This window comes from Amborella trichopoda, chromosome 4 (genome assembly GCF_054954075.1).
Source record: "Amborella trichopoda isolate Santa Cruz 75 chromosome 4, AtrichopodaSantaCruz75HAP2 v2.0, whole genome shotgun sequence".
Taxonomy (NCBI): domain Eukaryota; kingdom Viridiplantae; phylum Streptophyta; class Magnoliopsida; order Amborellales; family Amborellaceae; genus Amborella; species Amborella trichopoda.
The window spans coordinates 53,855,890-53,870,864 of NC_142339.1; the positions used below are offsets into that span (position 1 = coordinate 53,855,890).

General features: G+C 34.8%; 1 protein-coding gene across 1 annotated transcript; it reads right to left on the minus strand.

Moving 5' to 3' along the window:
* Nucleotides 1–307: 307 nt before the first annotated feature.
* Nucleotides 308–9,628, minus strand: LOC18422465 (plant/protein). The gene is made up of 4 exons (XM_006826882.4): nucleotides 9,341–9,628; nucleotides 9,133–9,256; nucleotides 1,252–1,432; nucleotides 308–705 (listed from the first exon to the last, which is right to left on the minus strand). Exons 1-4 carry the CDS (start codon nucleotides 9,533–9,535, stop codon nucleotides 486–488), a joined length of 720 nt encoding a protein of 239 aa, XP_006826945.1. The 5' UTR covers nucleotides 9,536–9,628; the 3' UTR covers nucleotides 308–485.
* Between the last annotated feature and the right edge of the window lie 5,347 nt (nucleotides 9,629–14,975).

A 14,975-nucleotide genomic window follows, 5' to 3' on the forward strand; every position in this document is an offset into this window, starting at 1 on the left:
ACAAGGACTTGAGGCGTTAAAACAAGTAGGATTGGTTGGGGACGATTAGGACTTCTACTTGTTTTAGCTGAATAGAAGTCCTAATCGTGAACAGTTATTCGACCTACTTATGTAGGCAGGTTGAGATTTCTGGATAGATTGCAAATTGCAGCAATTCATGAATTTGGTTTTACCTTTCTAGTAACAAAATTTTCATTCTGAATGTGTTGTCTTCTGTCAACCGCATTTTGACGTACATATATGTGAAAAAAAAACACATCGTGATGCACATATATGAAAATAAAACTAAAAATATGATGCATGAATCTTGAGAAATGGATAAAATTTTCACTGATTTAAACTACAACCACATGGATGAATCACAATTAAGCTAGAATTCAGTACTTAAATAACTAACCTGCGAATTTTATATTTTTTATGGCTAATTGAACTGGTAGCATGTAAACTCCATTAGTATCCCTGAACACTCAAATGTATGGACTCAGTTAATCAAACTGCTGCCGCAGCTGCATTTCGGTTTCGCTTTTCCACGAGGCATGGGTTGATTGGCCCTTCATTCTTTTGCTCTTCTCCTTGTCCTTTATTGTCGATCCCTTCTTCTTTTCCATGTTAGGGTTTGCAGGGGGGCGATCTTCACATACAGGGCACACTACCCCTCCACGAGCACTTGAAAATGTCTTTGGTATCCCACATTGAAGGCACATTCTTCAAACAAAGATATAAATTGTGTTTACATATGTCACTTTTTATCTACACACACAAACTAGTTGTTTCCATGTACAATGCACAATTGTAAAGGAAAACAAAAACTTATATATTGTTTTAATAAACAGATTAGTCCCAAGAGTTTTATGTGTGAGAGAGATTACATTGTACGGACCCAAGAAGATTTTAGACACGACAATTTAAAATATACTAAAATTACATAAATCTAGACACACTTTAGAAATTACAATATATGTTCCCGTAGAAGAAAAAAAAAGTGATTTTAATCAATGAATTGGCTTCACATAAGTGTGAATGTGAGAGAGCTTAGAATTGGAATGAGGACAATTCTTGGTATTCTATGTCCAAAAGGTACGTTGAACAATAAAAAATTGAGTTAAACCCAGAACCTATGAGAAGCTAGGATTTAAATTCCGGGTTGGGTTCAAATCATTCATTCGTCATAATATAGATTGATACTCAATTCATTAAAATATTTAATTACTTAGCTTCTGAGATTCTAATATAGAAAGAAGAGGAACTTACCTGAGAAGATCTGCCGCATCTTCTGCGCCAGGCAGGGTTGCCGCAGGCACACGCTTGCTATCTCCCAGAGAACTTGCAGGAGGTGGCATTGCGGAAGAAGGTTGAGGAATGTTTCCCTCCACATCGCTTCTCACTCGGTCACGAATGGCAACTAACTGAGCTTTAGCCTCAACAACGGCTCCTAAAAAACAACATACCATCAGTTTCAAAGTGCTCTTGCTCAGACCAGAGAAATTAAAAAGAAAAAAAAGGAAAGAAAAGAATTGATTGGTAAAGTATAGGCAAGAAACATAAAGATCATGAAATTGGGTTTCAGACACATCAGATCGGAGCTTCACTCATAGGTCCACAACCCGAAATGATAGAAAGTAGAATACGCAAACCATCTTTAAAAATTTCAAGAAAGCATTTTTCTTTCTTCACTCAGCCGAAAAACATGTGCATTTACAGTTGGTACTCATGCATTGGCATTTTTCACTCAATCATGACCAAAATCACCCAAACGCTGGGAATTTCTTTCAAAAAATTTCTACTAGAACCAATTATGGGTTTCTTTCCATCAATTCATCATCATCAACATCATTATCCAAGCTTCATCCTAACTATTTGGGGTCAGACATACAAATCATGTTCCGTTGTTTTGCTCTATCAAGAGCCATACCCTCAATTAGACTACAGGTCAATATATCTCTTTTGCTTACTTCCCCTTGCCCTTTTAGAGCTTTCTACTTGAACCAATTCACCCCTCCTAGCCGGTATTGTTCTTGGTCGCCACTGCACATGGACAGACCATGAGGAACCAAAACCCAAGCACAAAAATATCCACTATAAAGGCAAGTGCAACCTTGAGACACATCCCAAATACAACAAACCTCAAATTCCAAATCAATAAAAGTTAACGCATCCTTCAAAGAAGAATTCTAAAGGATCTAGGCTAAGCAACATGATGACATTAACCAAGTTAATCATACCAATCCTCCCTTTTCTGACAATGCATAGTTCCAAATAAATTCTTAAGTCCTGAAACCATGCTCCCTGCTTGCATGAATGAAAATAGAGTAAACCATGTAATGTTGGTAGAGAGGGTAAATGTAGCATAATTGCTATCGACACACAAAGTGCGCTATTTTGTTTATTTAAACCAAGGACATCTTGGACAAGCTATCCATTTGGTTGCTCTGCTTTCTTGATAAAATACATACCAACTAGCATACCATTTGTAAGAAAAATAAAATAATGAATAGGATTCAGGAACAACGAGAAGTATCAAGAATCCCATTTCGGTGAAGAACCAAGAACCAAGAACCAAGATTTCTTTACTAAATAGTTCTCTAGAGGGAGCACCCATGCTTCCCATCCATAGTTATCCAATACGGGCTCAACATTCTCAATTTAGTCATACTCATTCTATGGATATATTGTTTCTTAACCGCCCAATATTTCATCATAAAGTGTGTTTGGTTTTACAATCACCTTATAACTTTCCCTTCAGTTCATTAGTAAGGCGATGATCGCATAAGACTCCATAATTACATCTCCACTTTGTCCACCAAGCTCTAATTCTATGCATGATATATTCTTCAATCTCTCTATTCTCAGAGATTATCGACCCAAGATATAAAAAATAATATCTCTTAGGTACTTGTTGACCATCAATCTTAACTAATTCCTTGTTTCTACTTCTTTTTTTTTTGGATAATTAAGTGGGGATGACGAGCCTTGTTTCTACTTCTATCATGCTAAAGTTGCATTACATATGCTCTGTCTTACTCCAGCTAATTTTAAGACCTTTAGATTCCTCCTTACATATGCTCTGTCTTACTCCAGCTAATTTTAAGACCTTTAGATTCCTCCCCGAGCAAGAACCTGCTCGGGAAGGAATAATGCACATGAACAAGGGCAGTTTGTTCATTTTCCCTCGTAAATGGGAGAAGGGTTTCCTTTGAGGGGTATACCCACTCCCACTCCTCCCTTCCGCCCCCCCCCCCCCCCCCCCGCCCCCCACAAAAAAAAAAAATCTTTAGAACCAATTTTTTATGGCTTTAAGGTGAATAAAGTGAAAAAAAAATAAAAAACTGATTTTTTTTTTTAATTTCAAAGATTTCGATAAAATTTATGGGTTCTTTGGGCAAAAGTTCAAGCTGATTTTTGTGCTATTTTTTAATGGATTTTTGGGGAAAGACATATTTATTTATGGGTGTAGTTTGCATAAGGTTGCAACCTTAAACAATCAAAAGAAGTGCACGCTCAAATTTTATCATAAGATGTAATTTTGGTGTAAAAAATTCTTAGGATGGCCTAAGAATCCATTTTCACCTCTAATTAAAAATTTTAGACTCCAAAAATGGATCAAAGCAAGTAGATCTATAAACACATGAAAATCTTGAAAATGGATGGTCCAAATAATGTGTTTCAAGTTGCACTATTTTTGGGACTTGAAATCTTTTTTTTTTTTGTCTTTTCATATTCATACATCTCGATGTCGAGATGATCAATTAGAGGGTTTTCCAACTTCGAAACAGCCTTTTACGATGGAATTTTTAAGTGCAACTTATTTCTACATTTTAAGGTCGTAACTTTATATAACCTCTTTCTTTTATTTATTTTTTTGAAATGTTAATGGAGGGAAGAGCCCAGGACATTATGTTTAGGCAAAGAACGATTTATTTTTTATATCATAAGCTTTTGGTCTTTGGATGTCGCACACTTTGTTAAGTAGTTGTAGACAATTAGACTCTTTAGTATTTGGTAGTTTGGGTTTTGGTTTTGGCTATATACTACAATGTACTCAGTTGCTAGATGCTATTTTATTTTTGAAGTGCTTGGTTGATAACTTGGTACAATATATGTTCTTTTGTATTTGCCTATTGGGATGAATTAATTTATTTTGCATATTAATTGCATTAGAAAATCATCATCATCATCATCCGAGCCTTATCACAACTATTAAGGGTCGGCTATGTAGATCTTGTTCCGCCATTCTGCTCTATCAATGGCCATACCCTCAATCAAACTCATAAGTTATCATATCTCTTTACACTACATACATCCATATCCTTTTGGGCCTTCCCCTTTTCCTTTTAGAGCCTTCCACTCGAACCAAATCGCGCCTCGTAACAGGTGATGTTCTAGGTTGATACTACATATGGCCAGCTCACCCAAGTCAAATTTCCCTCATCTTATCGCCTATTGAAGGCACCCCTAAAGTATTTATTCATTCCGAGTTCTATCCTTTCTTGCCTTGTCACTCATCCCTCTCAACATCCGTATATCAGCTATTATCATCCTAAGGATATGTTGTTTCTTGACCGCCCAACATTCAATCTCATAAAGCATGGTTGATCTTACAGCCGTTGTATAAAACTTCCCCTTAAATTTCATTGGTATGCAGAGATCAAATAAAACTCTAGATCGACATCTCCACTTCTCCCACCCACTCTAATTCCAGGTGGGCGAAGTCGAGATCTTCAACTGGAATGTTATGTTATTGCCGCATACTCCACCATGGCCGGTCCCAAGCCCAGATAAAGGATGAGCGTTGTGTTTGGTAATGCAGCTAGTGTAAACTTTGCCACAGTTTTTCATAAATCTTGAACCTGTGTTATATGCTCATGCTAGGGCAGTCCATGTAAGCAACACGTTGTATCAGAACCTAGGTGCAATAAAAAATGAACAAGGGCTAGCTAGGACAGTCCTTGGAAGCGATGCGCCGCAATTGGGCCGCAACCACGCCCGATTGTGGTCCATATTTTCAAAAAATTTACAGCAAGGTCCTTTTTTATTTTTTTAATTTCCCAAGTTTACCCTTGGTTCGATGTTTCAAACATCGAACCCCTTTATTTTTAATATTTTGGTATATGTGGGTATGTTCGATGTTTCTAATCTATTCTATTGTACGGGGGTCCGATGTTCCATACATTTGACTGGCACATATTGGGCTTTTCTTAAAAAAAAAAAAAAAAAAGTATTACCAATCCTATGTTTGAAACATCAGACCACCCCATACAAAAGAATAGATTATATTGTAGGGTGGTCTGATGTCTAAAAAATCATACCAACCCACAAATGCCAAAAAAAATTTAAAAAAAAAAGAAAAATAAAAGGGTTTGATGTTTGCAACATCGAATCGAGGAAAAATTGGAAAGACAAAAGAATGACCTTGATGTAAAATTTCTGAAAATATGAACCAAAGGTAATTCCGTTAATTTTAACATGGTCCATACGTAAATTAACCCAAAGAAAAATAGGAAGTTAAAAATTTTTGTATTCTTATATTTTGAATTTTTTTTAAATTTATTGATCCCATGAGAAGTGAAGCACCCATATTGAGAGTGCATTGAGGCACATAGTGCATAGAGTCCACGTCTCACATTTGACAACCTTGTTCCCCATCATGACCAAATAGCGAGGTAGCTCACTATTTGACTCACCATATTTTACATGGTGAACACCAATATGGCAAATGGGCAAGCAGAACACCATTATGTGTGTGCAGGCACAAATGCATGCACAAGGGATGGGTGGGTGTGATTCAGGGTAGAAATAATGGTGGTAGGAAACAAATCTGACTTTGCATGGGAGAAAGAGCATGGTTGGTTTGTTGGCTAGGGGGAGAGATTGTGCATAAAGAATGAAAAATAGGATTTAAAGTGGTTCCTCAAGTTCAAGTTTTGCACCAAATAACTGGCTAAAACTAGGCACAAGAACCAATGCAGAAGGCCTTGAGCAGCTTGAAAATTTTACATATCTAACTTTCAGATTTTAGAACGTTTGAAGTCTAACATTTACCAATGCAACAGGTAAATGACTTGAGAGTTGGCATTGTAGTGCAGTCACAAAGAGTGGGTGCAAAGAATTAGCACCCTTCAGAAAATACAACAGAAGTGTTTCTAATCTAACTATGAAAAATATATAGTATGTAAATCATTGCTAAGAAAATTCTTGAACTTGAAAAGGTAAAATAGCAATCTATTTATTTGGCATGAAAGAAGAAAATAAACTCTATTACTAAGTGATTGATTTTCTTTTCTTTTTTTATTCTGGCGTGGGGTTGGTTTTCATGTGGAAAGCTACTCTCTTTGTGTATTTTACCATGTCCAACTTTCATTAAAATCTGAAATGTATTACCTTCATATTTTAACACGATCCCTTGATTGAATTGCCCTAGCTCAATACCTTGGGTTGTGGTCTTGGATAACAAACTTCCAATAACAAACAATGTAAGGTTGAGTTAATTTGCTTCAGTCTCTATTATCACGACTTATCAGAGAGGAAAATCATAATACTCTCTTCCTCGTAAGTTTATTACCATCTAGTTCATAATAAGCATTAGGACTTGATTATTGAAAAACTATTTATTCTAATCTTTTAAAAAGGAAAATTTGAGATTCGATACAAACTTGTTTTTCGATGATTGAGTGGACTTTTATGGCCCCATTTCAGAAATTTCTGATCTAGTTCTGCACTGAGATCCCTAAAGTTGGCAAGCAATATTACTAGTATGAAACTATGAATAGACACAAGTTTCTTTTATATGCATTATCTATCTTAATGTCAATTCCCAAGTGATTGATAAACAGCTTTTACAATTTGGTAGTTAAATGTGAATAAGTAAATACACTGCATTTATGCAGTTCCAAAATATCATTTTTTTGCCTCAACTTTTCTCAAAGATTTCCACATATTATCTGTTTTTATTTTAGTTAATTTAAAAGAACAAAATGTTCCCCAGAACATAATCGGAAAGCATCCACAAAATGCTTCTAAGTTGATCTTTGACAGAATTTTTGGGTCACCGTAGCTACTCCGACAATACTGCCTTGGAGAATGTAAGTAGATTTTCTAGGCAAATATTTAGGTAGGGAATCATTTAACTTTCCACACGATAGTTTGGAGAAAGAACAAAATGGCAGTGATCTTGTAAAGGTGCCAAGACCCAAGAGTGTCCATTGGTTTCAACTCTAGCCGATCTTTATACATAAGGTTTAATTTGATCACCACAGCGCAAGATGGTGGTGTCAAGTTTGCGATAACTGATATCAAAATCACATCCCAATGTCTCTTGATCAAGGAATGTCATCTACTTAAGTATCACTTAAAGGTGGGGTTTTATGAGCCAAGAAGGAAGGGAGACCCCTTTGGATGGTTTTGTCTGAGGTTTAGGGAAAGTTCAAATTCGGCGTTTTTTGCTCTTCCTTTTGGAAAGAGACCAAACTAAGAATGTGCCCTAGTTTTGGGTGATTTCATAAGAATTCCAATTCAGTGGCAGAATGGTGTTGTCATGGTGTCATTAATGGAGAATTGTTCGATGGCATTTTTATGGTAGTGGAAAGGGGAAACAGTTCTTGTATATGGTGAGGTGAATCACCTATTTACCTGAATCTTATAAATCTTTCAAGATAATGGAATCATATCTTTTTTGGTTTCCTATAGATATAAGTAGCATTAGGGTGAAATATGTATCTTTGTATGTTGGTGTTTGGACTGTCATTTGTGGTGTGTTGTCCTAGTTCTAGGTGTCCCTATTTTACTCCTCTTGGATTCCTTCTCTAATCCCCAAAGTTGTTGCATGGTATATTGTTCTTGGGTGTTCAAATTCTTCGAATCACTTTGCTAATGATTGGAAAATTATTATAAATAAAAAAATTGATTGGAGAGTTGTTTTTGAGGTAATGAATTTGTTGCAGTGGGGGTTCACCACAAGGGATAATCGAGCGAGTCTCTGTTCCCAACAAGTGATGAATCAATTCTTTTAAAAGACGTTCCATATCCCAAATCCCTCAAAGCTACACTAATATCCAGGCATTGTTTGAATGAGGGAGACTAAGTGTTTAAATCTTGAATTTTGCATTAAGGGTTTCCAACCTTCTTTTTCACCACTAACCATGCCCCTCCCCCCGCTCCCCCCGCTCCCCCCACCCCCAAAAAAAAAGGAAAAGAAAAAAAAAAAGAAGAAGAAGGGGGAAAAGAGAAGCCAGTAACCCTCAGATTCTCACATTTTTACAGAAAGACATTACGGCCAAAAAGTATCACTCCCAATCAAAAGTGATTGAGAATACATCATTGTACTGTAATTTAGTTTAAAAATTTTAGTATATAGAATAGAACATTAAACTATGTTAACAACAAAAAAGAAATCTCTCGACCAGCATACAAACAGAATCAGATGACTATGGGAGCAAATTGACATAAAACTCTCATAATAAAATCCACAGAACTTTTTTTCTTTTTTTGGATAATTCAGTAGGGAAGATAGGCCCCTACCTGTTTTTTCAAGTAGATTACGAGTTAGCTTTTTGAAGGTGTTAGTGGGGGTGGTGTTAGTGGGGGTGGTGTTAGTGGTGGGAATGGAAACCACAAAGTGGTGACTAGGGTATAGGAGTGCTAACACCATGACCCCAGCCCCTTTCCCATATCTACAGAACTTATCATGTGGATATCAAATTTCGATGGAACAAACTTCGCAAATACATATTTGTTAAGCATCCAGTTACAGTCAACAATTACACCGAATAACAAAGTGGGCCAATTTTGGATATAGGCCTCAACTTTCTTTCCTCAACTTTCTTTCTTTTTCTTCTGTAGCTCAGCAAGGAAAGGGGTCCTCTAACCATGCTAGGAATGGAACTACCTCAACTTTCAAACCAACAACTTCATTTAGAAAGCATAAGAAAGGGAAAAAGAAGAAGAAGTTCAAACTATCTATTCTACTGAGTACTGTCTAATCTCTAATCGAAAGGAACATGTTATTTGATGAGCAGTAGAACTCAACATATCGAGCATGAGAAATTCTAATGGTTTTCGAAAAATTTAACCATGGATGATAGAGAAGTGAAACTTAGAAATCGATAATCACCATGAAATTGCTGGCTGAGAGCTAACCTGGAGGAAGATCTTTATTCTCTTTCTTCGATCTCCGGCTTCCATGGCGCCGCCTCTCCTCTGAAGCACTCGAAGAAGGGTGCTCGGCAACACAATTGTTCAAGAATCCAGGGGGGCCCGAGATCTTTCGGGACCCAATGAGAAGTGTGAGAAAGTAGTTCCTCAATTAAAACTTCATATGAGAGAGAGAAGGATTAGGGCAAGGTACCTCAGAGAAAGCCTCCAGTGCAGATGGTAAAAGGGAATTACTGTTGAGAGAATGGATGGGGTTTGGAAAGGGTGATTGGTAAAAAGAGAGATGGTTGTGCTCTCTCTCGGTATCCTCGTCGCTTTGAGAAAATGGGTCTTCTTGCTGAGGTCCTTCCTCTTCGGAAGAATAATCCTGTAAGAGTGATAAACTCATGGTTTCTTTTCGCAGAGAGAGAGAGAGAGAGAGAGAGTTTCCCCCACCTTGCTATACCAGTGAGGATCGATTTAAAAGGTTTGCAACTGCGGCAGAAGCCACATGCCCCGTTTGACATCTTTTGTACAAGAAGGTAAATCATTTACTCGTTCGTTCGATGTCAAATTGGATGGCTCAGGTAATCCCTTAATTTTTTATTTTTATTTTTATTTTTATAAACGACACTCTTATAACCACCACCTTTTTTTTAAATTTTTATTTTTATTTTTATGAACGACACCCTTATAACCACCACCCTTTTTAAAGTTTAAGGAACAAGAAAGATAGTGATTTTTACGTACAAAATATAAAGAAAAAAATTTATATAAAGCCCAACTCTGAACAATCAAATTAAAGTGCACTTTAAAAATTTCTTTAGAATAGATTGTTTTGATGGCTAAATACTCTCAAATTGATCATCTCAACATCAAGATGCATGAACATGAAAAAAAACAAGGGATTTCAAGTTTTAAAAATAAACTATCTTGTAATACATTTTTGGACTGTCAATTTTCAATATTTTCAAGTTTTGCTCAATCTACACTATTTTTTAGGTTTTAAATTTATAATTAGAGAAGAAAAAATATTTTAAGACTATCACTAAGATTTTTAGTATTGAAACGACATTTCTTAATACTATTTGAAGGTGCCCTCTACTTTGATTGTTTAGAGCTTTGGCTCTATATAAACCACACCCAAAAATAAACGGTATCTTTGTAGATAATCTTAAAATTTAAATATCTATATATTTAATTATTTTTCATAAATTAAGACCAAAAAATATATGAGGGCGCCAAACTAGACTCGATTAGACCTGGACCCAAATACTGTTTGGGCCCAAGATTTGGGCCCAGACCTGACCCGGTAGGTTTTTCTATACTCATACCCGGTCCTAAGTTGGTTTTACTCGTCAGGTTTTGGGTCGGGTCTAGGTCCATTGCCACCCCCTAGTGATTTAGGATGTGTCATTGTTCGGGCACAAATCCTAAAATAAAATTTCTCAAATGTGTGACATACTTTCATCTATTAAAAATCATGTCTAAGGGTTAAAAGTGATTATGTCCTCTTTGTACAAAAATAAATGATCTCATAGTATACAATCTCATTTATATAAAACAAAAAATATCAATAAAATATGACGGCTACTATTTTGAAAAATTAGTGGATCGAACCACCCATGATTAGTATTTTTAAAGCACCAAGTTGGAATTTGGAATAGCTCGAGTTGGCCTAGAAATAGTCCTTATTTTCCAAAAGGATTGTATACTATGAGACTAATTTACTAGTTTTATAATGAGGTTGTAATCACTATCAGTTATTAGATGTCAACTTAGATGGCTTGAGATGTATGATTTCTTAGATGTCAACTTAGATAGCTTGAGGTATATGATGAAATATGAGAAAATTTTATACTTTGAATTTAGTCAATAGCATACTTACAAGTTACAACCATGGGACTTAAAATGTGGCTGGTCGTATCGATTGTAACCTTCTTCTACTAGAAACAATGGTTTAAAAAACGGATTGGTGACCCCGATCGGGCTCCCAAAAAACCGATCCGGATCGACAAATCGGCGATCCGGATCGAAAATTGGGTGAATCGGTCAAAATAAAGCTTAAAAAAAATCCGAAAAAATTATTAAAATTCATTATAAATATTGTTTTTTTGGAATTCAATAAGAAATGAGGGTACTCCATTAAGAAATTTCATGTTTTTTAATGAATATGCGAATATTAATATGTTCTTTCCCTGCATGAACCGTCATTCAGCATTTAATTTACATCACACAAAAGGATAAACATAGAATTATCATGGAATAAGTATATCAACATACATGGACTACAATAAAGCATAAAATTAGTAACATATGATCTAAAAATAAAATGATAGACGACGTTATTGTTCTTCTTGGTCACGCTAGTGCCATTGATTGAATTCGTTTAACAATTCATTGATTCGATCTAAAAACGAATCATCGATATTAGCAGGCGTCTGACTATTCCTAAATCCCTGAGTGTTAGTATTTTGTTGTGTTCCCAATCTAAAATCCCCGAAGATTGTCCATCATTCATGCTCACCTGCACTATCGTGCTTATCCCTATACTGTTGCTGTTGGGACTCGATATGTGAATAATATGGCTGGGATAGGGTGGCCTCAGAATCATCATCTCTCTCATTTTCTCTTTGAATAATATGGATTAAAAAAAAAAAAAACAAATTTTCAAAAAAATCGATCATGGATTAAAAAAAAAAATCACAAACTTTCAAAAAATTCTATCATGGATTACAAAAAAAAATTCGATCATGGATTAAAAAAAAAAATCACAAATTTTCAAAAAATTCTATCATGGATTACAAAAAAAATTCGATCATGGATTAAAAAAAAAAAATCACAAATTTTCAAAAAATTCAATCATGGATTACAAAAAATTCGATCCTGGATTACATAAAATTCGATCATGGATTACATAAAATTCGATCATGGATTACAAAAAAAAACAAACAAAAAAAAACAAAAAATTCGATCGTGGATTACAAAAAAAGAAAAAAACAATTCGATCATGGATTACAAAAAATTCAATCATGGATTACAAAAAAATCTATCATGGGTTACAAAAAAAACAAAAAACAAAAAATTCGATCATGGATTACAAAAAAAAAAACAAACATTTCGATCATGGATTACAAAAAAAAAACAAACATTTCGATCATGGATTACAAAACATTCGATCATGGATTACAAAAAATTCTATCATGGGTTACAAAAAAAAAACAAAAAACAAAAAATTCGATCATGGATTACAAGAAAAAAAAACAAACATTTCGATCATGGATTACAAAAAATTCGATCATGTTTTACAAAAAATTCTATCATGGGTTACAAAAAAAAACAAAAAAACAAAAAATTCGATCATGGATTACAAAAAAAAAAAAAAACAATTCGATCATGTATTACAAAAAAATCGATTAAATGTTACAAAAAAATCTATCATGGATTAAATAAAAAATAAATAAATAAATAAAATATATATATATATATATATTTCATACGGGACTCGCCGATTCCGTACAGTGAATCGGCGAGTCACTGTGCAGAATCGTCCGGTTCTAGACAGAATCTTCCGGTTCTCTCTAGAACCGGACGATTCCCATTTTTTTCGCCGATTCGATCCGTCCATGGCGATTCCCGAGTCGAACCGAGCGAGTCCGGTTCGACTCGGCGTTTTTTTAAACAATGACTAGAAGTATACCAAAAGTAGATGTCCCTTTGCATACTTTTGCTTTTCTAAATATATTCTACCGAAGTATCGGGAGGCCAGGTTTAATTACTATTATTATTTATTTTCTATTTTTTCAGATTTTGTTCATTTTATTTACTTATCAGAGGGCATGCCCATTGACGCATATAAGCGATTTCATTCACTCTCTCTGGTTGAGTTTTCTTTTTTCACTCTCTCTCTCTCCCTCTCTTAAATTGGTTTTTCTAATTTTGGATCGAGTTTTTCTTCCCCCATCTCTTGGATTGGATCTTTTACATATTAATTGTGAAAAAATTTAGAATTTTAAGCTCTAAAAGGCGTGTATATTTCATCCTACAATTAAGTATTCATGGATTGGTAAGATGTTTACTATTTTGTGAATTTCAAAATTTATTATCGGTGCTGGAAATTGATTTCCAAACGATCATTTGAAGTGAAGCTTTAGTTTGTTTCATAAAGCCTAGACCCTATAAAAACTTCATAATATGTTTTGTTACCGTGTTTCTTTTGTTACAAGGTACTCAAGCCTGGCGAAGGCGAGTTACTCGGACGAGTCCAAATAACTCATCGGAGTTGAGCTCATATATTATTTTAAAAAAACAAAGAGAAATTTTTTTTATATATAATATGAATGTCACTTTTATTAATAAAAACAATAGACTAGTGTGTTGGTTAGCCCTATCTACATAAATACACCTTGTAGACTGGGGCAAAATTTATACATTAGGGTTATCCAGTAAACCATTTGAATACAACTAACATAAGTTTGAGGTAGTAATATAATTAACCTTGAAAAATAGGTTGTACAACTTACTCGCCCCAAACTCGCCGTGCCCACCGAGTTACTCGGCTGAGTCCAAGTGGCCTAGGCCGAGTATATGTATCGCTATAAAAAATGTTCATACAAGGTATCAACTTTTATGTAGAAGTAAGGTACACCTTGAAGATCTACCCAAAAAGGTTGTTTTGATGTCCAAAAATCATGTAATCTCGATGCATATGAATATGAAATAAAGTATTTCAAGTCTTAAAAATAATACATCTTGTAACATATTATCCAAATCACCCATTACAAAAAACTTTAAGTATTTTATAGCAGTGTTATCAAGATTGGACTGGTCACTAAATTGGTTAGGGGTTTAGTATAGAGGTTTAGTACAGACAAAGTCCGATCCAAACACTAGTCAAACCGATTGGATCAAATTTCAAAGAAAAATAATTATAATAGTTCACAAAGATAAATATATTAAAAATTTTGCCCAACTTCATTTTGCTAATAAAAAATTTGCCCAACTTCATTTAGATGGTCGAACTTGTTAAAATCGACTGGTTTGACAGGCCAAAATTGATTAAACATTAACTTAATTTATTTTTTGGACAAAATCGGTTTTTATCTTAAACCAGACGACCAAAAATAGTAATCGGCAATGTAACCGGCCGGGCCACCAATTCGATCCAGTCTTGATAATTGATATGCTCGATTTACACCATTTCTGGAGCTTAAAATTTTTAGTTAGGGGTGAAAGTAGATTTTTAGGCCATCTTAAGGGTCTTAGAAAACGAAATTTCATTTCATAGCTAGGGGTGAAAATAGTTTTTAGTTAATCATAAGGGTTTTCGACAATCTCTTTTTAACAAGATTTAGAGGTGCCCCTTAACTCTGATTGTCTAAGAGGATAATAACATTATACAAACCCCACCCTTTAGATTTGTACATCACAAAATTAGATCTAAGCAGTAACACAAACACATATAGGTGCCCCTCAACTTTGATTGTCTAAGGATAATAACATCATACAAACCCCACCCTTTAGATTTGTACATCACAAGTTTAGATCTAAGCAGTAACGCAAACACATATATCTTGCTTTATTTTATTTTATTTTTTTTGGGCAGGCCCCTACCATTAAGCAGTAACGCAAACACATATATCTTGCTTTATTTTATTTTATTTTTTTTGGGCCCTACCTTTTATATTTTGAAGGTGTTAATTGGGGGGTGTACCATTTAGATTTGTACATCACAAGATTAGATGTAAGCAGTAACACAAACACATATATCTTGTTTTATTTTTTATTTTATTTTATTTTTTTTGGGCAGGCCCCTATTTTTTATATTTTGAAGGTATTATTTTATTTTT

What these genes read in the sequence shown, in the direction of transcription:
- LOC18422465 (XM_006826882.4), bottom strand. Translation starts at nt 9,535, where the DNA reads ATGAGTTTATCACTCTTACAGGATTATTCTTCCGAAGAGGAAGGACCT. An exon ending in CACTGGAGGCTTTCTCTGAG is followed by an intron (nt 9,257 to 9,340) that starts GTACCTTGCCCT and finishes GGGTCCCGAAAG; the next exon opens with ATCTCGGGCCCCCCTGGATT. An exon ending in GAATAAAGATCTTCCTCCAG is followed by an intron (nt 1,433 to 9,132) that starts GTTAGCTCTCAG and finishes GTTGTTTTTTAG; the next exon opens with GAGCCGTTGTTGAGGCTAAA.